General features: G+C 47.8%; 2 protein-coding genes across 10 annotated transcripts in view; one reads left to right on the top strand and one right to left on the bottom strand.

Annotated features, from left to right (window-relative positions):
* The first annotated feature begins 2,961 nt into the window (after positions 1-2,961).
* Positions 2,962-23,463, top strand: part of RPE (ribulose-5-phosphate-3-epimerase) — a 35,583-nt gene continuing 15,081 nt past the window's right edge. For 2 of the 5 annotated variants that reach the window (XM_067548739.1, XM_067548740.1), the window contains exons 1-6: positions 2,962-3,115; positions 13,563-13,642; positions 14,456-14,595; positions 15,439-15,573; positions 15,766-15,852; positions 16,353-16,512. In XM_067548739.1, coding sequence (XP_067404840.1) covers positions 2,991-3,115; positions 13,563-13,642; positions 14,456-14,595; positions 15,439-15,573; positions 15,766-15,852; positions 16,353-16,475 — 690 coding nt within the window. In that variant the 5' untranslated portion in view covers positions 2,962-2,990 and the 3' untranslated portion in view covers positions 16,476-16,512. Of the gene's footprint in view, positions 3,116-13,562; positions 13,643-14,455; positions 14,596-15,438; positions 15,574-15,765; positions 15,853-16,352; positions 22,617-23,463 lie in introns of those variants that run through there. The other 3 variants (XR_010919796.1, XR_010919795.1, XM_067548738.1) reach the window with 3 other exon arrangements.
* KANSL1L (KAT8 regulatory NSL complex subunit 1 like) overlaps positions 21,607-23,463 on the bottom strand; it is a 91,216-nt gene continuing 89,359 nt past the window's right edge. For all 5 annotated transcript variants that reach the window (XM_067548736.1, XM_067548737.1, XM_067548733.1 and 2 more), the window contains one exon: positions 21,607-23,400. In XM_067548736.1, the coding sequence (XP_067404837.1) occupies positions 23,152-23,400 (249 nt within the window). In that variant the 3' untranslated portion in view covers positions 21,607-23,151. The remainder of the gene's footprint in view (positions 23,401-23,463) is intronic.

The raw sequence follows: 23,463 nt of genomic DNA, 5'->3' as shown, positions 1-23,463 counted from the left end.
GTCTAGGTGTATTTATATGTACATGTATGTGCATAAGAATGTCACAGGATGTATTTGAAATAATACTATTGCCTAGATTTCTGAAGGAAAGAAAACTGTTACAGAAGGAAAATATGACATAGGTTTGATGCTGATCTGTAATTTGTTTGGAAGTTCAAAAAACATTAAAACTAGAAACTCTTGTTAAATTGAAACCTTAAAACCAAGTATAAGTTTATAAATGGTGTAATTCCCTCCCAATCTCCAAACTAGGGCATTCTCTTTGAAATTTGAACAAATCTGAAGCTTTAACAAAGTGTTTTTTTGACTTCCCATTGCCAAAGAAATGTTTAAAAGGAGAGAAACAAAATATTGGAGAAGAAACCAATTTCAATAGACCAACCTTCATAACCACAACCAAGTGGATATGTGATTAAAATATTATCTCAGGGCAGTTAAACAGGACATTACCTTCTCGTTTGCATTTGCTGTTGTATTGGGAAGTAGTTAAGTCTTGCAATGAAAGGAAGGCAGTCTTGCTGTGCCAACCACAGGGAATAGATTTGATTTGAAGCAAATGTGTTTTCAGAGCTTAAGGCAAATTTCCTTAGATAGAACTTGATAAAAACATGTCAAATTATATAATTTTCCTACATTACAACTGCATAATTCATTTTCAGAATCAATGCAACTGGAAAACAAAAATCCACATTAGTAAAATGAAAGCCCTTTAAAAATAATTTGAAAAATTACAGACCCAAAATCTTACAGGTGTAAAATGAGAAAACTATCTACTGTACTTCCCAAAAGTACCTAATTGCAAAGTCTGTGATGTGAACCAAGTGACCAAAGACCAGGGATAAAATACAAATAATAGAGATGTCTGAATTATGTTTATGAGAGAGATTATAAGAGTTTAATGTTTGAATATGCACAAATAATAAAATATATTACAAACATTTAATGTGGTGTGAGATTTTTGTTAAGGCATTACTGTAGTAAGAAGTGAGAGCTTAAGGCCTGTAAAACAGGCTAAGGCTTAAATGGAAAAAGCTGAGTGAACAGAAGTATAAGGGGTCACTCAAGTTAACTGAAACTGGTACAGGAAAGTGCTGATACTGCAAGACTGCCAAAATATTACTAAAATATGTAGCAGGTATAGGAGGTACCAAGATACTAACTCTCTGAAATGACACTTTTATGGATAGAAATGATACATGGAGTGGCGGTGCCCAAATCAGCCAATCAATGGCAAAAGGTGGTATTAGTCAAGAGGGTGGCAACTACCTACGTCAAAGGGGGCAGAACGAAAGAGTATGTAACAGTGTATAAAAGAGGGTGTCAGAAGGAATACCGGCATCCGGTCTAGGGGATAACGGAAAGTCCCGCCGTTGGGCCGAGACCATTGTAACGCCGCCCATGCGAAACTGACCCAGAGATACTCTGTAAGTCATTTGTCATTGTACCGCACGCAATAAACCTGGCCTGGGTGCCTTCGTTGCTCAGCTAACCTGTGGTCGTTTCGACTCATTTGATCATGAGAGCCGTCTCAGTTTCCTGGCCAGAGCTGGGACAGCATCTACACACGGACACACGCACGCAGCCTACACTGATAAACATCGGTGACCAACACACCGATTACCACAATTACTATGGCTACTTCTTCCAGCGAGGACCTCCATCTTTCTGAACTGTTTTGTCTTCCCTGTGGAGCTGCTATTCTCTGATATGTTTCCCCTGCAATTCCCTCCAAGTGCCCAACAGCTAACAACCAATGTGGTGCATTTGCCATGTTGGGAGGCCTGTCTAACATTTATTGCATTCCATTCTTCTTAACAGATTACTTTGGAAGTTCAGCTAATAGTCCCCCTTTCTTTTATTTTTCCTAAGTATTTGTCTGTCTCCGCCTCAACTGCTGCTGACTCATCCTTAGGGTAGGTTAAAAAAAAAAAAAAACCCTGCTTTGGCCTATATGCGATACAAAGTTGGGTGAAAGTGGCAGGCTGGGCAAAGTGTGTGGGAACGTGGGAAAAGGTGAGTTCAGCTGACGACGGCATCCCCGGGTTAGGGTGACTCTGGTGGGCTGCATTATGCTATGAAAGCCGATGCCCGACTTCCATGCAGGCAGCAGGGATGGAGGCTGCCCTAGCCCGGCGTGGTGACTGGACCTCAGCGGACCTGGCTACGAGCAGAGCCGGTCAGTGACAGAGCTGGGGGCTGCGAGCGGAGCCGGTCAGTGCCGGAGCCGGGGGCTGCAGAGGGCGTGACGGAGCAGGTCAGGTCAGTGACGAAGGTGGGGGCTGCGAGTGGAGCTGGTCAGTGACGGAAGCGGGGGCTGCAGAGGGCATGACCAGAGATGGTTAGTGACGGAGGCGAGGACTGCGAGCAGAGGCAGTCAGTGATGGAGCCAAGGGCTGCAGAGGGTTTGACAGAGTAGCTCAGGTCAGTGACAGAGGTGGGAACTGCAGAGGGCATGACCGGAGATGGTCAGTGACGGAGACGAGGACTGTGAGCAGAGGCGGTCAGTGATGGAGCCAGGGGCTGCAGAGGGCGTGACAGAGCAGGTCAGGTCAGTGACGGAGCCGGGGGCTGCCAGCAGAGCCGGTCCGTGACAGAGCCGGGGCTGCAGAGGGTGTGACAGAGCAGGTCAGTGAGGGTCTCTCTCTCTCTCTCTCACACACACACACACACAGCTGCCAGCTAAGCCCTGGGGCAGGGCCGGCTCCTGAGCGGCCTGTGGGAGGGGCCTTTCCTGCCCTCCATCATGGTCTTTGCCCCACCCCCCTCGCGCCGGGAGGGGAGGGCAGGGCAGGGCAACCTTTCCCCGGCGCCGTGTTGCATTGTGGGGCGAGTAGTTCCCGCCGTTCTCCAGGCAGCGGCGGCCGAAGAACTACACCTCCCAGGATCCTCGGGGGAGGGGGGGGTAAGGCGGTTTTTTTCCGTCGTGTCGCGCCTGCGTGCTGCTCGTTTACTTACCTCTGGGCTGGGTGAGGTCGGGTCACGGTGTGGGCATGGCGGCGTCGGGTTGCCGGATCGGGCCGTCCATCCTCAACAGCGACCTGGCGGCGCTGGGCGCCGAGTGCAGCCGCATGCTGGACTCCGGGGCCGATTACCTGCACCTGGACGTGATGGACGGGTACCTAACTGCCGCCGCGAGCGCGCGAGCCCGGCCCTGGCCTGAGGCGGCTGCCTCTGGTCTCGGCGGCCCTGGCCGTTCGGTGCGCGTGACGGGCGGGCGGGCTGCCCTCGCGCCTCCCCCCTTGCCGCCCCCCCCCCCCCCCCCGGACCGCTGTGTTCGGTGGGCTCCGCGCGCGGGCGGGTGGTCGGTTTGCGGAACTCGTGCTGGAAGGGCCAGGAGCTGCCGCGCGCGCATCAGGCGCCTTTCGCTCCGCGGTCGCGTGGCTGGGGGAGGAGAGGCGGGTTGTCAGCGACGAACGAACCGCTCGCGCCCGGGCAAGCCGAGCCGGGGGGAGCCCTGCCGCGAGCTCGGGGGGGGGGCGGTTCAGGTGCACCTCTGGGCTGAGACCCGGGCAGGCGCTAGGACCCGGGGCTGGGCTCCAGCGGCAGCGCCACCCCAAAGTCTCTAAGGCGATTAACCCACCTCTTCCTCTCCCTCCCCTTCCTCTGAGGCCGGGCTGCCGCCGCGCCGTGTAGACGTAACCCAGTGCGGCTGTGTCTGGGTGAGGGGCTAGGCTGCCGGGCATCCACGGCCGGCGGCGGGCTTGTGCCAGCCCGTCCGGTTGGTGGTAACGCTCCCCTTGGCTAATGGTTAGCAACCCGGAAGTGTGTGTTTGCCCCATAGCAGGGCAGGGATGGCAGGCCCTCGAGGGGTCAGCTGTGCCAGCCTCTGCAGCCGTCCCTGACCGTGTCCCTCCAACCTGGTCTTAAACGTTTCCCGGGCCGGGGCTTCCACAGTCTGCCTCGGAGTCTTATCCCATTGCGGTTAGCTGCCCTTGTAACCTGAATCCCGCTTACTGCAGCTTGTCAGGTGCTGCCTGAGCTAGGCCAGCAGGCGGGCAGGACAGTGCATCACTGGCCTCTCTACAACAGCTCCTAACATAGTTAAGACTGTTACCAGGTCCCCCTACAATCTGCTTTTCTGAAGACTAAACGTGCCCTGTGTTCTCTCTTCGAGAGTTGCTCATATGCATTCCATGTAGGTGAGTGCGCGCCCCGTGCACGAGCCTGCAGAAACTTTTCTGCCCTAGCAACCGCAGCGGTCGGTCCCGGCGCCCCCTGGAGTGGCGCGCGCATAGCGCGGTATATAGGGCGCCACCGACCGCGCGGGCCCCCAGTTCCTTCTTTCTGCCTGTGACGGTCAGTGGAACGTCTGCCCCTTGCCTTTAGCAAGTAGCAACCTAAACCATTATATTGTAGATAAGTTCTTTGTTATTTTTATAGTACATAGTTAGTGTAGATATTAAGATAGTGTAAATAGTTAGCCCTTAGGGGCTCCCTTTGGGGCCATGCCGGGCTCCACCGGGTTTAAATCTTGTGCGGCTTGCGGTAAGGTGTTCTCCGTCAGCGACCCCCATGATCGCTGTCTTCGGTGCCTCGGAGAACAACACCGCAAGGACAAGTGCCGCATATGCAAGGCATTCAAACCCCGCACTCAAAAAGATAGAGACGCTCGCCTCCGGGCGATCTTGATGGAGACGGCACTTCGCCCCGACTCGGAGCCGTCCAGATCACCTACGGCACCGAGCGTCTCGTCGGTGCGCAGCGCACCATCGGCACCGACAGCAACATCATCGGTACTGCCTAAGACGGCACCGAAGAAGAAAAAACGGCCAACGGCCGTATCTATGGACTCCCCCCTGCGACCGGTACAGCAGGGGGTGATGCAGGAGATGCCCCAGCCACGTGCCGTTGAAATTGTCCCGGCACCAGCATCTCCTCGTAGAGAGCCTCCCCCGACCCCGGGGGGTGGGGGAGCGCCTCTACAAGGGCCGTCGACGCCTGAGGCGTTCTCAGCAGCACGAGCCCTCATGGCCTTGCCCACGTCTCTGTCCCCCCCTCGGCCGAGGGCATCGGGGACAGCGTCTCGGGGTAAGCCCGCACTGGGCTACTCCGGTGGGAGGTCGAGACGGGACTCGGTGTCTCCCCCCAGACGGTCGGGGAGAGGGAGAGCAACATCCTCCCCCCCCAGCTCCGACCGTGAGTCGTCGAGCTCCTCCAAGGCACAGCACCGTGGGTGCTCTGGAGGTTCCCGGGAGAGCTCCGCATCCGATACAAGAGCTTCGGAGCCCCGGCGCCGCTCAACGCGGCGGGGAAAGACCCGGACGTCGGAGCCACGGCACCGCTCCCGCTCATCTTCGGGCTCTCGGCACCCCCTTCACCGGCTCCGGTGCCAACACAGACTACAGATCGTCCCCGATCATCGGAACGCAGCCCGGTGCGGATCCCGGTGCCCCAGCCACGGCACCGGTCTCGATCCCCGGCAACACGCGGAGAGAGGCAACGGGACACCCCGCCACATAGGGCCCGTTTGCGTTCCCAAACCCCGAGCCCATCCCGCCGTTCGTCACGCGATGCCCCTACTTCGAGCCCGCATCGCCCTCCGGCACCGAGGGTTCGAGAGCGGTACCGACACGAATCAACTAGTCCGGTACGCTCGAAGGCATCAGGGCAGACTTCGAGGCACTACCACCGTTCCCGATCCCCGGTACCGAGAGACATCATACGGTACCGAGATAGATCGAGGTCGCCAACTTGCTCTCCGACGCGTCAGGCGGCACCGAGAAAGGATGCGGCGCACCAAGGGCGTTCTGAGGCCTTGGTACCGAGGGAAGGCCGTTACCATCAGCGCCCAAGGCCCTTCTCTCGCAGCCCGGTGCACCGCCATCGGCACCGGGACGTCTCCCGGTCTCGCTCCCGTAGCCCCAAGCGTGCCCCGGCACCAGGCGCCTCTGCACCGGACACCTCTCCGGTACCGCAGCTTACCACGGAGAGACGACGCTCGAGAAGTCCTAGGGGCCACACCGGCAAACGCCGCTATAAATCGCGGAGGTACTCCTCTTCCTCCAGCAACTCTCCGTCTCCCCGACGCAGCAAGCACCACCACCGCTCCCCTTCATCGCGCAGCCTGTCTCCATCTAAAGGGCAACGCAAAAAGAGCCGGAGATCTCCAAGCCCGGCTCACCCACCCATGCCACCTTACCCGGTACCGGACCCGGTACCGACATGGGGACAAGGCCCATGGCAGTGGCCTTATTGGGGACCTTGGCCACCTCAGACAATTCAGGGGACGGGGTCACTCCCCTCCTCAAAACCTCAACCTCCTCCCCCACCCCAGGGCGGACCGCAGGAGGAGCGCTCGCAAGGGGAGGAACAGTCGTTGGAGTACGAGTCCGACCCTCTGGAGGGGCCCTCCACGGGTCCACTATTGCAGTCCTCCTCCTCTTCCCCCCTGATACAACGTCCAGGGATCAGAGGACCCCCTTGCCTGATTTTAAGGCGCATCAGGAACTCCTTAAGAGGCTGGCGGACAACCTTAAAATAGACCTCAAGGAGCTCTCGGAGGAGGAGGACCCCATTTTTGGTATCCCGGCCTCTGCGGGCCCGTCTAGAGTTGCGCTCCCAGTACATGACCGGGTACTGAAACTGGTCAGGCCCATCTGGGAGACTCCTGCCTCGGTGGCTCCAACTTCAAAAACTGCGGAGCGGAAATACTATGTACCGCAGCAGGGTTTCGAGTACCTTTACAACCATCCAGCCCCGGGCACGTTAGTGGTAGACGCCGTTAATCAGAGGGAGCGACAGGGTGCCCAGGCTAATACTCCCAAAAATAAGGAGTATAAAAAATTAGACCTTTTTGGGAGGAAGGTGTACTCGACCGCTGCTCTTCAGCTCCGCATAGCAAACCACCAGGCTCTTTTGGGACGCTATAATTTGAACCTGTGGTCTTCGCTCCAGCGGTTTACGTCGGCCCTTCCTCAAGATCTCGCACTGGACTTTACCACGGTGCTTCAGGAAGGATCAACAGTAGGGGGCGCTACACTGCAGTCTGCCAGCGACGCGACCGATGCGGCGGGTAGGGCCATGGCGTCCGGCATAGTTATGCGCCGGTCGTCCTGGCTGCAGTCCTCAGGCCTCTCGAACGAGGTACAACAGGCCATTCAAGATCTGCCCTTTGAAGGCACAGGCCTGTTCTCTGATAAGACAGACAGCAAACTGCACGCCCTGAAAGACTCTAGGGCCACCCTGAGATCATTGGGGTTGTATGTGCCGCAAGCGACGAGGCGCCAGGGTAAACAACAACCCCAGAGGCAACAACAAACCGCTCCTAGGCTGCCCCCCCGCCAACCTCAACCTAGGAGAACCGGAGACCGATTCAGGCAGAACAACCGCCGAAATCGCTCCGGGCCGGCCAAAGGCTCCCAATCAGGGCCGCGCAAAAATGGCAAGCGCCCTTTTTGATGGCACGCTCGGGAGCGGCACCTCTGCCATTCTAACGGCCCTCGTAGCCGACCAGGATCTCACCCTACCCTTCAAAGACAGACTTCGGCCTTTCCTCCAAGAGTGGCGAGGCATAACCTCAGACCGCTGGGTGTTAAGTGTGGTGCGGAGAGGTTACGCCCTACAGCTCTCGGCTTTCCCACCGGACTCTCCCCCTACCCCGTCCCTCTTCAGGGACCCCTCTCATGAGCAACTCCTCCTTCAGGAGGTCCGCTCCCTGCTCCGCCTAGGGGCAGTAGAGGAAGTCCCACCTATGGAAAGGGGCAGGGGGTTTTATTCCCGGTATTTTCTTATCCCCAAGGCAAAGGGGGCCTCCGGCCCATTCTGGACCTCCGCCGCCTCAACAGGTTCATCAGGCGGCTCAAGTTCCACATGGTCTCCCTAGCCTCCATCATTCCCACACTGGATCCTGGGGACTGGTATGCCGCTCTCGACTTGAAAGACGCATATTTTCACGTGTCTATCCTCCCTGGCCACAGATGTTTCCTACGGTTCATGGTAGCTGGTGGCCACTACCAATTTGCAGCCCTCCCCTTTGGCCTTTCCTCAGCGCCCAGGGTCTTCACCAAGTGCATAGCAGTGGTAGCGGCCTATCTGTGGCGCAAAGGGGTCCAAATCTTCCCCTACCTAGACGATTGGTTACTTCGGGGGAGGTCCAGACTCCATGTAACCAACAGTTTAGCCCTAACGTGCGCGACATGCAACAGACTGGGGCTGCTCATAAACGAGCAGAAATCCACGCTGACCCCAGTACAGCGCATAGAATTCATTGGGGCCACCCTAGATGCAGTACAGGCCAGGGCCTTCCTTCCACTACCCCGATTCCAAGCTATGACAGCCATTATACTCGAGCTACAGAGATTCCCCACGACAACAGCCAGACGCTGCCTTCAGCTGTTGGGACACATGGCGGCATGCACATATGTGGTAAGGCTGGCTCGTCTCAGACTCAGGCCCCTGCAGGGGTGGTTAGCGTCAGTTTATGCCCCAGCCAGACATTCTCTGGGCAAGATAGTCACTGTCCCACCCCAGGTCCTAGCGTCCCTGAACTGGTGGACAGACCCGAGACACGTGATAGAAGGAGTTCCATTTGCAGACATGGTCCCCTCTGTAACACTGATTACAGATGCCTCCGACATCGGATGGGGAGCCCACATTACCCACAACCTGAGTACTCAAGGCCAATGGTCAATGCAAGACAGATTGCTCCACATAAACATTCGGGAGCTCCGAGCCGTGCTTCTAGCCTGCAAGGTTTTTCTCCGCTTTCTCAAGGGGCGGGTGGTGCAAGTCCTTACCGACAACACCGCAACGATGTTCTACATCAACCGACGGGGGGGGGCACGCTCCTCGACCTTGTGCCACAAGGCGCTGCAACTATGGGACCTTGCGGTGAGAAACGATTTCCATCTGGTGGCGTCTCACCTCCCAAGGGTGAGGAAGGATGAGGCAGACCGCCTCAGCAGGTCGTTCTTACCCCGCCACGAATGGTCGCTTCATGGGGAGGTTACAGCGTTTCTCTTCCGCAAGTGGGGAGTTCCCCATCTGGACCTCTTTGCCACGCTACAGAACAGGAAATGCCCGCTATTTTGCTCCCTGCGCGGGCGCGAACAGAACTCCATTTCGGACGCGTTCCTGATAGACTGGTCGGGGCCACTTCTCTATGCGTTTCCACCGATTCCACTGCTCCCCAAGGTGCTCTTGAAAGTCAAGAGGGACAGAGCGGATATCATCTTGATCGCACCGGCATGGCCGAGGCAGCACTGGTACAGTATGCTGCTCGACCTCTCCATCGCCACACCGATCCCGCTCCCGAGACGATACGATCTCCTCTCCCAGGAACAGGGTCGCCTGCTCCACCCAGACCTGGACTCCCTCCACCTGACGGCATGGAGGCTCCATGGCTAATGGAGGGAGAGAGGGCTTGTTCCGCACAAGTCCAAAGCGTCCTGCTGGGGAGCAGGAAACCTTCCACCCAGGTTGTATACCGGGCAAAGTGGAAACGCTTCACTTATTGGGCACAGTCACGTGGCATTTTGCCTCTGGACTCAACCATCCAGGCCATCTTAGACTACCTCCTACACCTAAAAATGCAGGGCCTTGCCCTGGCCTCCCTAAGGGTGCATCTGGCGGCCATCTCGGCCTTCCATTGCCCAGTGGAGGGGAGGTCTATATTTTCTCACCCGATGTCCATCAGGTTTCTCAAGGGAATAGAGAGGTTGTTCCCACAAGTTCGTGAACCTCTGCCTCTCTGGGACTTAAATCTAGTTCTCACTATTCTCACAGGTCCCCCCTTCGAGCCTATGGCTACATGCCCACTTCTGGTCCTGTCATGGAAGGTAGCCTTCCTGGTAGCCATTACATCGGCTAGAAGGGTCTCCGAGCTAAGAGCCCTAACCTCAGACCCTCCTTACACGGTGTTTTATAAAGATAAAGTGCGACTGAGACCTCACCCGGCCTTCCTGCCTAAGGTGGTGTCCCAGTTTCATTATAACCAGAATATCTTTCTCCCCGTGTTCTTTCCCAAACCACACGGATCGGAGGAGGAGCGGAGATGGCACTCACTGGACGTCAGGCGAGCCTTAGCTTTCTACATAGACCGGACCAGGCCGTTCCGGAAGTCCACGCAACTCTTTGTCGCAGTGGCGGACCGCATGAAAGGCTCACCCGTCTCCACCCAGTGCATCTCCTCCTGGATCACCACTTGCATCCGCACCTGCTATGAGAGGGCGAAGGTACCACTCCCGGGACCGATTACGGCGCACTCAACCAGAGCCCAAGCCACCTCGGCGGCTTTTCTGGAACGAGTGCCCCTGCAGGATATCTGCAAAGCTGCAACCTGGTCATCGGTCCATACCTTCACCTCCCATTATGCCATCGTGCAACAAGCAAGAGAAGACGCAGCAGTTGGCAGAGCCGTGCTGAGAAGGGCTTCGCGCCACTGACTCCTTCCCACCACCAAAGATATGGCTATATAATCACCTACATGGAATGCATATGAGCAACTCTCAAAGAGAGAAAACAGGGTTACTTACCAGTAACTGTTGTTCTTCGAGATGTGTTGCTCATATCCATTCCAAACCCACCCTCCGTCCCCGCTGTCGGAGTCGGCAGAAAGAAGGGACTGGGGGCCCGCGCGGTCGGTGGTGCCCTATATACCGCGCTATGCGCGCGCCACTCCAGGGGGCGCCGGGACCGACCGCTGCGGTTGCTAGGGCAGAAAAGTTTCCGCAGGCTCGTGCACGGGGCGCGCACTCACCTACATGGAATGGATATGAGCAACACATCTCGAAGAACAACAGTTACTGGTAAGTAACCCTGTTTTTCAACCTTTCATCATAGGTTGGGTTTTCTGAACCTCTTACCATGTTTGTTGCTCTCTCGAATCTCTCTCCATTTTGTTCACATCTTTCCTGCAGTGTGGTGCGCAGACTGGACAAGTACTCCAGCGTGGGACAGTTACCTCCCACGCCTTACATTATGACACTCATGTTAATACATCCCAGAAAGATACTTGCTTTTTTTGCAAGTGCATCATATTGCTGACTTATTCAATTTATGATCCACTAGAACCGCAAGATCCTTTTCAGCTACATGTACTTACAGTCTACTCAGCTATTCCTGTTGCATACCTACCTGTGCATTTGATTTTTCCTTCCTAAGTATAGTACTTTGCACTTTATTGAATTTCATCTTGATTTCAGATCAGTTCTCTAATTTTTCAAGGTTGTTTTGAAATCTAATTGTGTCCTCTAAGATGCTAGTAACCCTTCCCATCTTGGTATCATCTGCAAATTTTATAAGCATTCTGTTCCGTTAGCCAAGTTATTAAAATATTAAATAAGCTGACACCTGCTCGATCCCATTAGATACGTTTCTCCCCCCCCCCCCCCCCCCAATTGACAACACACTGTTGATAACTACTCTTTGAGTATAGTCTTTCAACCAGATTTGCACCAAATAATTTCATCCAGATTGCATTTCCCTAATTTGATTTATGAGAATACCATATGGAATTGTGTCAAATGCCTTACTAAAACAAAGACGTCACATCTAGCTTACTCTGTACCCACTAAATCAGTAACCCTGTCAAAGAAGGAAATTAGGTTGGTTTGGCATGATTTGTTCTGAACACATCCATGCTGGCTATTCCTTATAACCCTATTATACTCTAGGTGCTTACATACTGATTGTTTAATAATTTCCTCCAGTATCTTTCCAGGTATTGAAGTTAGGCTGACTGGTCTATAATTCCTCAGAGCCTCTTTGTTTCCACTTTTAAAGACGTGCTATGTTTGCCCTTCTCCAGTCCTTTGGGACCTCATCTATCCTCCAGGACTTCTCAAAGATAATTGTTAATGGTTCCAAAATTGCTTCAGCTAGTTCCTTAACTACCTTAGGATAAATTTCATCAGGCCGTGCCAACTTGAATGTATCCAGCTTATCTCAATATTCTTTATGTTCATTTCCCATTTTGGCTTGCATTCCTTCCCTCCTTAATATTGTGTTAAATATCTGGTGACAATGTTTTTAGTGAAAACTGAAGCAAAATAGACATAAAACACCTCTACCTTCTTGATGCTGTCTGTTATTAGCTTTCCTTCCCCATGGAGCAAATGACCTGTGCTTTCCTTTGTTTTTCTCTTGTTCCTAATATATTTATAGAACCTTATTGGCTTTTATGTCCCTTGCTAGGTGTAACTCTACTGTAATTTTAGTGCATAGAGCACAAATCTGGGTGGCAGGATTTCTGTGTTAGAACTGGCTGGGTCACTATGGGTAAGCACCTTTCTGTGCCTCAGTTTCCCCACTAGTAAAATGGGGATAGGAATTTTTTTTTTTTTTTTTGCTTACAGGGTGTTGAGCATTGCCAAATGTTTAGAAATGCTTTGAGGTCTCAAAGGGCACTGTAATTGGACAGTGTAAATAAGATTTAAAGAAAAAGAGAGACTAACTCTTCTAATGCGGTACCATTAAAAAAATCCATCTGCATTCAGGGGTAATGAGGCTAAAATATCCTATCGACTAGAGTCAGGAGGAAGAGGAGGAAATGTGTTTAAAAGTGGAAGCAGCTTCTGAAAAAAGGAACCTAAATGGGAAGGTCAAGACAATTTCTGCTGCTGTCAATATGGCGCCAGATTGAGAGCTGCCTCTGTGTTACTTATTTTCTGTATTACTGCATCTGAAGAAGAGAGCTGAAGTCTCTCGAAAGCTTATGCCTGCAAATATTAAATTTGTTAGTCTTTAAAGTGCCACAGATCTCTTGTTGTTTTTGCTGTATACAGACTAACACGGCTACCCCCTGGAACTTATCTTAGAGTGTTATATTGCCACTCATCACCATAGTATCTGAATGCCTTTCAGGAAAAATAGATTGGTCATAGAGAAGTCCCTAGAAAACTTCATGAATTATCTGGCTGCTTTTCCATTCACCATCCCTTTTGTTGTTTCAAGGAGATAGACTGTGTTCATGAAAACTGGAATCTAGAAGCCCCATAATTTCTTTAGGGACAAATGTATAAAGAAAGCATTACTGAGTAACAGCATTCTCTCTTAGAGTGCACTTAGAGTGGCAATCTCACTGAAAGCTCTGAGGAACCTGTTGCACCAGATTTCAATCTTTTTAAATTTGTCTTGGTTTCTTCCCTAACAACTTGTTTGCCATTAAAAACTTGATTCTGATGTTATAAAACTAAAAACATTTGAATGCCAAATTTCTGTACTCACACTGAATAGATTATTTTGTATTATGATGATATTTAGAAGCCTGGACTGAAACTAGGAGCTGAACAAACACATAATAAGAGACAGTCCTTTCTCCAAGAGTTTACAGTCTAAATAGGCAAGACAGAAAAAGGGTGGGAGGGAAGACAGGCAGACACACATGACTATTTGCTGAAGGTGTAAATCCCCATCTCCTGCTCCTTAGCCTGTTCCCTATCTACTAACTACACTGCTTCTTGAACCCAAGTCTAAAGATTTTTATTTTTAAATATAATTTTTGTATATTTCTCATGAATGTAGGTCAATATAAAATGCCTTACTTTAGTCACCCTAAAGTGAAACTATATCAAGCCTAAGAACCACAGCTTTTTTAAAAATAAAGTGTCTTTTCTAATTGATAGGCACTTTGTTCCAAACATCACGTTTGGCCACCCTGTAGTAGAGAGCCTTCGAAAGCAGCTGGGTCAGGATCCTTTCTTCGGTAAGGACTTCATTTTTCCAAACTCTTGAGTAACGTGTTATATTGACAGAGGAAAACACAAAACATTGTGCATTTGAATCCTCGCCTGTGGCCCATAAGCACAGGCCACAGCTGGTGGTGTAGCCTCAGAAGAATTATTTGCTGCCAGTTGTTCCCAGTCCTGGGACAGGTTTTGTGCTATCGTGGTTTAGAATAGCCTTGCCTCAGGGGGCCATGATGGCGGCAGGAATCAGTGAAGTGTGGTTACAACATCCCGCCTTCCACATGAGGGTAAAGACGGGGGTAGGGTTGAGCCAGTTATGTCAGATGAGGGTTTCCCCAGCTTTCCAACCCCTTCCTCGGACTTGAGTGCACAGGAGCCATGTCCTGGCCCTCACACTAGGTGATGACCAAATATCTATGGCCAAGCAAAATGCTGTAAAAATATGGTTTTCTTTTTAGCTAAACTAAGCCCAAGGAGGAGAATGTATTACGTGGGCTATTGGTTTTTTTCAGTAGTTTAAAGAAACACTCCCATGTGGCATGTTACCCTGTATAATCTTAGTAGTAATTATTACTAAATATATCCAAATATCAACTTTGAGTATGGATTTATTTTGTATGAATGAACATGCACTCGTTTGAACAGCGCACACTGTTGCTACTCTTTTGCAGCTTTAAGCGCAGTTTTGAATGTTTATCTTTTGTAATCACTCTAAAGAAACTGATACGATATATGAATTACAGATAATATGCATATTGTAATAGTTTAGTCCACTGATGAATGCCAGGTGTGTTTTGTTTACTCATGCTTCTTTTCTTGATTCCTTTCAGATATGCACATGATGGTTGCCAAGCCAGAGCAGTGGGTGAAACCAATGGCAGTAGCAGGTGCAAACCAGTACACCTTTCACCTAGAGGCTACAGACAATCCAGGGGCACTGATAAAAGACATTCGGGAAAATGGGATGAAGGTGAGGAGTTGGTGTGGCAAGAGTAGAGTGCGCATTGCAGTAGCTGCCTCTTGTCTGGCACTGAAAGATCCGGATCAGTGGTTCTCAAAATGTTTGTACTGGTGACTCACTTCACATAGCAAGCCTCTGAGTGTGTCCCCGTGGGCTCCCTATTCCCACTTTGCCCCTAACCCCTGTAACCTCCTTCTGCACCCACCTGGGGAAACTGAACTGCATGCATGGAGGGGCTAGTGTTGGTGCTTGCTCCCACCCTGAAAGCTGTTCCTCCGTGCACCCCTAGGAGACTGAGGGGGAAATGAGGAGCAATGTCAGGGCTTCCTGTATTCAGGTAATTTTTCCCACTTGGGATGCGTAAGGGGAGGATAGAGAGCAGCAGCTCCTGATGCTTGCATCACTGCACAGCTCCAGGTAGGGAAAGTGATCTGGATGCAGGGAGCCCTGGTGTTGCTTCTCACTTCCCTTCCACAGTCCCCTGGAGGGGTGGGGTATCACTGCATGCTCTCTCACCCTCATGTTTCTTCCTCAGGAAGAAAGAGGGAGGCTCACAGCTCGTGACCCCCTACAATCCACTCATAACCACCTGAGGGGTTGCAACACCCAGTTTGAGAACCAATGATCTGGACAATAATGTTTTTGAGGACTAAAGAAATGAAAGCAAGTTATATTTGAACAGAAGTCTTAATCTTGCTTTAATGCAGTAATCAGTACCTTTTTGCCTTAATTGATCCTACAGAATATTTCAAATACTGTTCAAAATATTTAATTATTAAAGTGTGTAGTGATCAGTATCAAAGCCAGTGCTATCAGCACTGCATTTTCATTTATCTTTTCCTCCTTCCATAGGTTGGCTTGGCCATCAAACCTGGTACTGTAGTTGAGTATTTAGCACCATGGGCCAATCAGATAGACATGGCTTTAGTGATGACAGTGGAACCTGGATTTGGAGGGCAGAAGTTCATGGAAGACATGATGCCAAAGGTTGATACTGATTTTGTTTTATTAAATGGAAACTAATCTGTTTTGCTCTCTACAACTTGAGGACTATAGGTGTGTGATAGGAAGGGAGATAAGATTAACAAAACTTCCTTCATCATTTAAATGTTACATCTGAATGTAAAGCCCAATGCCTAACTTTTGTCTTTTTTTTTTTTTTTTGTATGGGCTCATTAGGTTCAGTGGCTCAGGACGCAGTTTCCTTCCTTGGATATTGAAGTGGATGGTGGAGTAGGGCCAGACACCATCCATAAATGTGCAGAGGTAAGGTTTAAAAATGGAACAGCACTGTGGGACTCTCCTTATTTTAAGACATTAATTCTGTGCATGAGAGTGCAATCTCCCTGCTGGGTTTTTTGTTTTGGCCATTTCTTTTCAGATAAGGACCATGGTAGTAGGTTCACTTTCTCATCCTATGGCCACCAAAAGTTCAAAGGGGCTTTTGGTCAAAAAACTTAATTAAGCTGGTGCCCTTTTTTAGGTCGTGTATTCCAAACCATCACCTAAAATACACTACTTGTTTTGTCAGCTTCTGCTGGGATAGAACCATTGCAGCAGAACTATTTAGGGGAAATCATACTCTTTTTCTCACTGGCATGGGTTTTTTTAAAGTACAGAATCTGTGCTGAGAGTCTTGTGTAATGGTGTTTATGCATGCTGCACCCTGACAATTGTCACCTAGCTTTTCCACTATAGCAATTAAGAGTGTATTGAGATTATGTGGTGATGGTCTATATTACAGCTGGCTGTTTAACCTCTTCCAGGCAGGGGCAAACATGATTGTGTCTGGCAGTGCTATTATGAAAAGTGAAGATCCTAGATCTGTCATCAACCTCTTAAGAAATGTGTGTTCAGAAGCTGCTCAGAAACGCTCCTTGGACCGATGAGACCAACTCATGACAAGAAAGCTTGTGTCTTAACTACGTAAGTAGGTTCTAGTCAGGTGTGGAAACATTGCTGCTGAAGCAGGACTGCAGCAATGAAGAATTGTTCCTTCAATGAAGCAAGCAGACAGTTGCTATCCCTTACGTTGCCTGGAGGCTCATTTTCTAGCAAATACCATAACAGGGATTGGATTGAAACAAAACAGAGGGGATAACGTGTGGAAGAATAAGAGTCTGCTCTGTGCCTTCTTACAAAACTGTTTCAAATAAAACAGTTCTTGCTAAGTCATCTTCTGACTAACAAAACTCATCCATTGGCTGTCAACTCAGTGTTCAAATACTATGTGCACTACAGGATAAACCAATCTACCCACAGAAAGAGCACCCTTCCTGAAATAAGATCACTGACTTAGACAGGTATGTACACCCAATAAAGTTATATTTCATTCTCAAAGTAGTGGGAGCTAAAATAGTTTGTCAAAGGGGAAGCTAAGTCTAGACCTTGTTTTCATATGTGGAATCCTTAACAGTAGCTAGTGAAAACTTCCCAAGTTAAATGATCGAAAGGTGTAGCCATTGATTCCTGAAGTATTTTTACAACACCATGTATCTGGCAACACCACTATTCTACAATGAGTAAGCAGTGTGCTTTGATGGGTTAACAAAGCTTAATTATTGAAGAATGAGCAGCCATATTTGTACACAAGCTCATGGAGACTCTAAAAGCTCGGCCTTTGCATGCTAGTTATTCAAATATTTACTAATACTCTCCTGTGACTAATCATAGGTAAATGTAATCCTCTGGCAACTCTTCCACGGCTGGAAGATCCAGCAGCTATCTCAGTTGTTGCCTGTGGATAAAATATCTGGTTAGAATTTTTTAAAAAATGCAATAACCAGCATACCTGATTTACAGAGAAGCCTCTGCCACTGGAGACAAAATAAGATACTCTGAACCGCTGCAGTAGATTCATGGTATGGATCCAGTTTCTAAGCACTGATCTTAGTCGAGAGAGAGGTAGGACTGGCTAAGCGCAGCACAATGGCTGTCTGTCTAAAAAACCATGTTGGACATGGATGTACAAGAAAGAGAGCCCCGTTTTAGTGCTGCTTAAAGAAAGTGATTAGCGGGAACTTTCTGCACACACCTTCTTCCCGGTACTGCAACTCATGCAGTGGTAAAGGGAGATGAGATACTAAGGGTCTACATTGGGGGCCAGAGGGTAAAGGCAGCTTTTGTAAAGATAGCCACTCTAGCTCCCTCAGTAAAAGCAGATGTGAGTATACAGTGACACCAAACTGCTCTAACCTAAGATCTCCAGTTACATAGTGCTGCTTGGGGACTGAGGCATGTTTGTGAAGCCTGGTCTGAACCAAACCACATCAGGGATAAATGTCACTATAGATCAGGACAAACTTGCTGTGCACCGCTTTGCCATAATTCAGTCATACGGTACCCCTAAAACATTCCCTCCACTGTTACTTACAGGAAGTCCTAGGATGTCATTTAACAGTCCACACGGCCTTTCAGTTAAAAAAAATATTATGGTCTACCCCAAGCAGCACTATGTAACTGGAGATCTTAAGTTAGAGCAGTTTGGTGTCCATATCTTTGTCAGTGGGCTTGAGCACGTGGTGTAAAATGCCTGCGTGCCTTAGGGCTGCATTTTAGGGGAGAGGGAAAAAACACCCAGGAAGACCACCTCCCCCTTCTTTCCAGCAAAGTGGGTTGCTGCTAACTGTTCTTACTCCACCCTCCTTTGTAAGTGGGGCCTCTTCCTTTCCAGAGCTCCTTATTACAGGTAAGGTTAAGGGAACAGCTATTAGTCACCATGGAGATTATTACTTCCACCTATGCTTAATTATGTTTTACTCCTTACCAATTGCCCATTTTCTCAGTATATTAGCAAGCAAACAAAAATAACTAGCTGTACATAGACCATTTTCTGTCCTGCATGCCTTTCTGCACTTAAAAATAAGTGATGCAAACATGCTTACATACAGGAAACAACAGCTGGACACAACCTCATCAATGAAAGTACATACTGAACAGGGAGATATTCATGTCTGATTAGGGAGCCAGATGGAAAAAAGCACTTCTAGTGTAAAGCCAACCACACAACCCAGTCAGGGGTCATAGGGTTTGACTGTAACTCACCTCTCCTAAGGGAGAAGTTTGGCTTAAACTTTCATGCCCAAATCAAATGTCCAGATATTGCCTGCAGATCAGTCCCATACCATTCAATCTATGAAAGGCCAAATGAGGACCACAGCACTTACTCATACAAGAAAGGTAAAATACTGTGGAATTCATTCTTTTAAGGTAAACTTCTATAACATCAGTCTCATGATTCTTTATATGGATGCATTCATGCAGTAAATAAATGTTCAACAATAAAAGGGCAGGGATACCAAATTCACATGTAACAGGTATCACTGGGACTAAAATGAGTGCCAGTTGAGAATTATTTGTCCCAAAATAGGCAAAATTGCAATGGAGAACCAATAAAACCACCTAGACTGTAGCATCAAAGCAAACTTTTGTGCACTACTGGAATAGCAGTCAAAGATGCAATTGATATTCTGTAACAAGAAAAGGGTCTTATGGTGCCTGCTATTGTCAATAGAGGAGAATATATAAGAATCCGGATGTGCAATTCAATCCTTACTTGGATGTAGGGTCCTCCAAAGGAGAGTACTGCAAGCAAGCATCTGAACACAGTCAGAAACTATGTTCTGCTCACCACATCTGAGGAATTTCTGCCCTTCCCATGCTTTGATGAAGGTCATGGATCTGAAGGAAGAGGATGTGAAACCTCTCGTAACAGGTCCAGAAAGGGAAAAACAGAGAGCTGAAGAATGCCTTTTGACCCAAAATGGTAAACAAATATACTAAAACAAGACACAGGTCCAATAGTGCCTGAATGCATAATGCTCAGTACTTTACTGACGAGCAGCTATGGGAGGATGGGGAGAGACTTACCTGTTTTAGCCATTATTCCTTACAACTCAACAGCTAAAAGACAAAAAGTTGAGGACATTTTTGGATGTTTAAGGGCGATAATATGAGGGGAAAAACTGAGGAAGGGGCTTTATGGCTTTTTTTTTTTTAAACCTCAGCCATGAACTGTGCATCTAGCAGTTCTCAGCCTGCTGCTAGAACTTTAAAAGTTCATGTGACACAATACACAAAATATAGGTGGGGGAGAGAAGGGAAACTGATAGAAGCCATGTCATGAGAGAGAAAGGTTGCATCTATTATACCCATAAATTTTTATTATTAACGATTGCAGACTACAATAGATGTGTACAGCAGATGTAAAGAAACAAAAAAGAGGGTGACGATGGGACTGAGTTCAGTTCCTAGCTGGGTCACAGACTGCCTGTGTGGCCTTCAGCAAGTCACTTTGTTTCTCTCTCTGTTCTCCATCAGTAAAATGGGGATCATCATAATACTTTTATCCCACCCTGTCTTGGCGCTAGACTGTAAGCTATTTGGAGCAAGGCCTGTTTATTCTAATGTTTTGTACAGATCCTAGCATAATGGGGCCTTGATCTCAGCTGAGGCTTCTAAGGGCTAGGATAATACAAGTAATTAGTATCATCCCTAGCCCCAAGAGTTTTCAGTCAGAGAGATGAGGGGAGAGATGACACTCAAGGAGGTTTATAACAATAAGTTGAGTTTGCTGGAGAACTTGGGGAGTAGTGAAATGAGATTTGAAGGAGACGTTATGTGGTGTGGAGGCTAGGTGGGGAGGGAGGGGGAGACTAGGCACTTGGGGCAATGGAAGAAAGCACACAGGTAATTATGGAAGGCTGCAGAGGGAGCTGGAAGGATTTACAGAGGGCAGGACTGGAATGGAGTGGTAAGTAAAGAGAAACTAAAACTATTCTATTCTTGCCTTATGTCTTGGAGTTCAATGGATGCAGGTGGTCTGCGAGTCTGCTCATCGGCAAATTATTTTGCTGTCAAATGTGGTTTCTATCAGGTGAGATGTGGACTATACAAGCAAAGTTTCTGATGGAAAAGAAGCCTTAAATATTTGCATAGGGAGGAAATATAAAAGGAAAGTTAAAGTTCTGCATTTTGCATCCTGTTTTTCAGACTCTTTCTTTCCCATCTCATCTTTGCCAGGGTGGTTTCATTACTTTTTTGGAAAGGTTTGCCTGTTCACACAATGGGTAGGGGAGAGAGCATCTGAATAGGGACAAAGAGGTTGTGTGTATCCTCTTTACTAGCAATCTCCATTTGTGTGGGCCCTGGAGCTGGCCAGATTAACAAATACAATCTTTAGAAAAGGATGTTAATACTGCTCAATAAAGGAAATTGCCAGGAGCTACTCAGGAGCAATGGAAAGATTTCCCCATCCTACATGATATCATTGGTCCTTACTGATTTTATGGAGCAAGTCTCTCATATCCAAATCCTCAAAAGCAATGCAGCAAGCTGCCCAACAGCCCACTAAGCCGTACAGCTTGGTTAGTAGTCCTACTCAAAAGTTTACTTCAGCTTTAAAATATTCTCTTAACATTAACAGAGAACTCTTCTTCAGGATCCTGGCTGATTCAGACTTCATTATTAAGTCAGTAATTCTCACCTTTAGTTCCCCAGGTTCTGCATGCAGGGAGTTCATGTAACTGATCTGCTTGCTCTGCCTGATACCCAGATCCCAGGACTGCTTCTCATACTGCCAAACAGGTCAGACAGAGCAGGCGGCACTGAGCAAGCTATAAAGCTGCATGACGGGAGCTATCAGGATCTGAGCTGCTCCTATCTTCATTCTGAAGGAGCAGGGGACTGGAGAAGAAAAGAAGAAACTCACTGCACCCTGCTCTCCAACTCACATTCCCAGCAGCAGCCAAACGATGAAGGAGAGAGAAATAAGAAATACTCCATTCCACCCAGAACTAGGAAGAAGGGATTACAGTGAGGAAGATGACCACAATCTGAGAGCCAGTTACTTACTAACTAACTAACATCAACAAATGCAATACTTTGTGGCTCCCGCAAAGCCATTAAAAGACAAAATAGGTCTTCAGCTCTTAAAGATACATACCACTTGTTTTATGTCACAGCCCACTGAAGGGAATCTAAGAACTTCCATCATTAATCAAATTCAGACTATACACAGTGTATGGAAATAACTTTTAATTAAAAAAAAACCTTGCATTGAAGATTATTGTATCAGACATTGAGGCAAGATTTGAGTTTAATTTTCTGGACAAACCAGTGTTAAAAAAGATTTAAAATAAATCAAAATGTGCAATAAACTACAATCTAGCATAGGCTGTAGTGTTGAAACTTGACTGAAATTTTTTCTGATGTCCAGCGTATATTTCCAGTCAATCTGACAGGAAAAAAATTTAAGTTTGACACTAACAAACGGGTCATCTGTCAGTACTGGATATTACTAGCTAAGGAAAATGTTGCAGAGACGCCTATAGTTGCCTTCAATTGATGTACACAGAAAAACTTCCTGCTGACAGTGGTTTATACATACATTCTACTGGTGTCAAACTATTGTTCTGCTACAAGAATACCGTTGTATAATCAGTTCTTGTATGCTTTGTCTTTTATTAGCATCACTTGAAGATGCACAAATTCTAAAACCTGTAATTCAGAATGTATGAATTTAAACAATTTGCTTTTGATTTCTCACAGTGAAATGGCTGGGAATTTAAAAATCAATCTATATTTAGAAACATTGTGAAAGGGTTTTTTTATGCTCTTCTGATGTTAATAATGTTTTCCTTTCTGGTTAGTCATTATACTTGGTAGAACCTTGCAAGGTATCGCTTAGAAATCGTAACAAGTCTATTTGTTGATAAGATATTACAGCACATAGCGTTATTAGTTACATTAGCTACTGTAGATCTAGGAGTTAGGTCTCCAAATATTTAGTGATCCAAAATTAAATTCAGAGCTGCATCTTCATTTAATTCAACCTTTCCTCACCACTCCTAGGCTTCTCTACTCCCCCTGTGACTGAAACGTTTGAATAGTATAGTAGAGAAATCAACTATTGAAATATAGTGATATATTTGTGTTAGTGTTTGAGGATTTCTGCATGAAGCTGCATAACATTAATGAGAGTTAAATGAGTAACTCATTTTAAGCCAAATAAAAGACTTCTGGAAGTGTAATTTAAAACTACTGGTACTTAAATACCCAAGGATTTCAGACATGCATTTAAAGTAGGGCAGATCTTTGCCACATGCTCACGCCACCAAATAAAACAATTTTATTTAAAATTACCCCTCCACCTTACTGTTTTTTCAAGTAGTTTTTCTGTGTTTTGAAGTTGTTTAAAGGAATCAAGTATGTTCTGCTGTCCCAGAATCCATCAGAACCATAAATACATTTGAAAGAAAAAAAGGAAGAATGTGGCAATATGACAACAGAAAGCACTAAACTGTGCCAGATATTTAGGTGTGACCACTTTCAACACGGGGAATACTAGACTTCCAGTTCGAAATAATTAGTTTCTCTTGTGGTTCAGGAAAAAGAAAGCGTTGCGTTTGGGATTTTATCCTGCCTATTACAAAGCAATAAAAAAAAATATATGCTGCTAATGTACAGTATTTGAATTGTGCTGTTATTTCTTATGTGAACAACAGATTTTACCTTACAATTTTCTCTGCCTTAATTGGCTTTCTTAATGAACCACATTATTCCCTGTCACCTGTGTTTTCTTGTTCTGCAGAGTCCCAGGAAAACACTTTTGCAGTCTTCCAGCTCTTCTGCTGATTGTTTTTTTGGTGGCTGACCATTGGTTGGCAAACCGATGGAAGTATATGAAGTGCAGAGGGAGTCACTGGGGAAAGCTGCACTTGAACTTTCAGTCTGATTTGTTATTTGGTCTTGGCACCATAAGGTTTCTATGTCTTCATCCTTTAACGGAAAAACCCGAAGTTCCCACAGCTCAGACTGAAAGGAGTAGTGAAAAGAGAAAAAAAAGAGGGGTCTTGGTTAGCTATGTGCAGAATGATT

This window comes from Emydura macquarii, unplaced genomic scaffold, assembly GCF_026122565.2.
Source record: "Emydura macquarii macquarii isolate MOO-44397 ecotype Brisbane River unplaced genomic scaffold, CSIRO-AGI_Emac_v2 contig_1253, whole genome shotgun sequence".
NCBI classification, from domain to species: domain Eukaryota; kingdom Metazoa; phylum Chordata; order Testudines; family Chelidae; genus Emydura; species Emydura macquarii.
The sequence above is the reverse complement of the archived record's forward strand: the minus strand, read 5'-3'. Positions and strand labels throughout refer to the sequence as shown.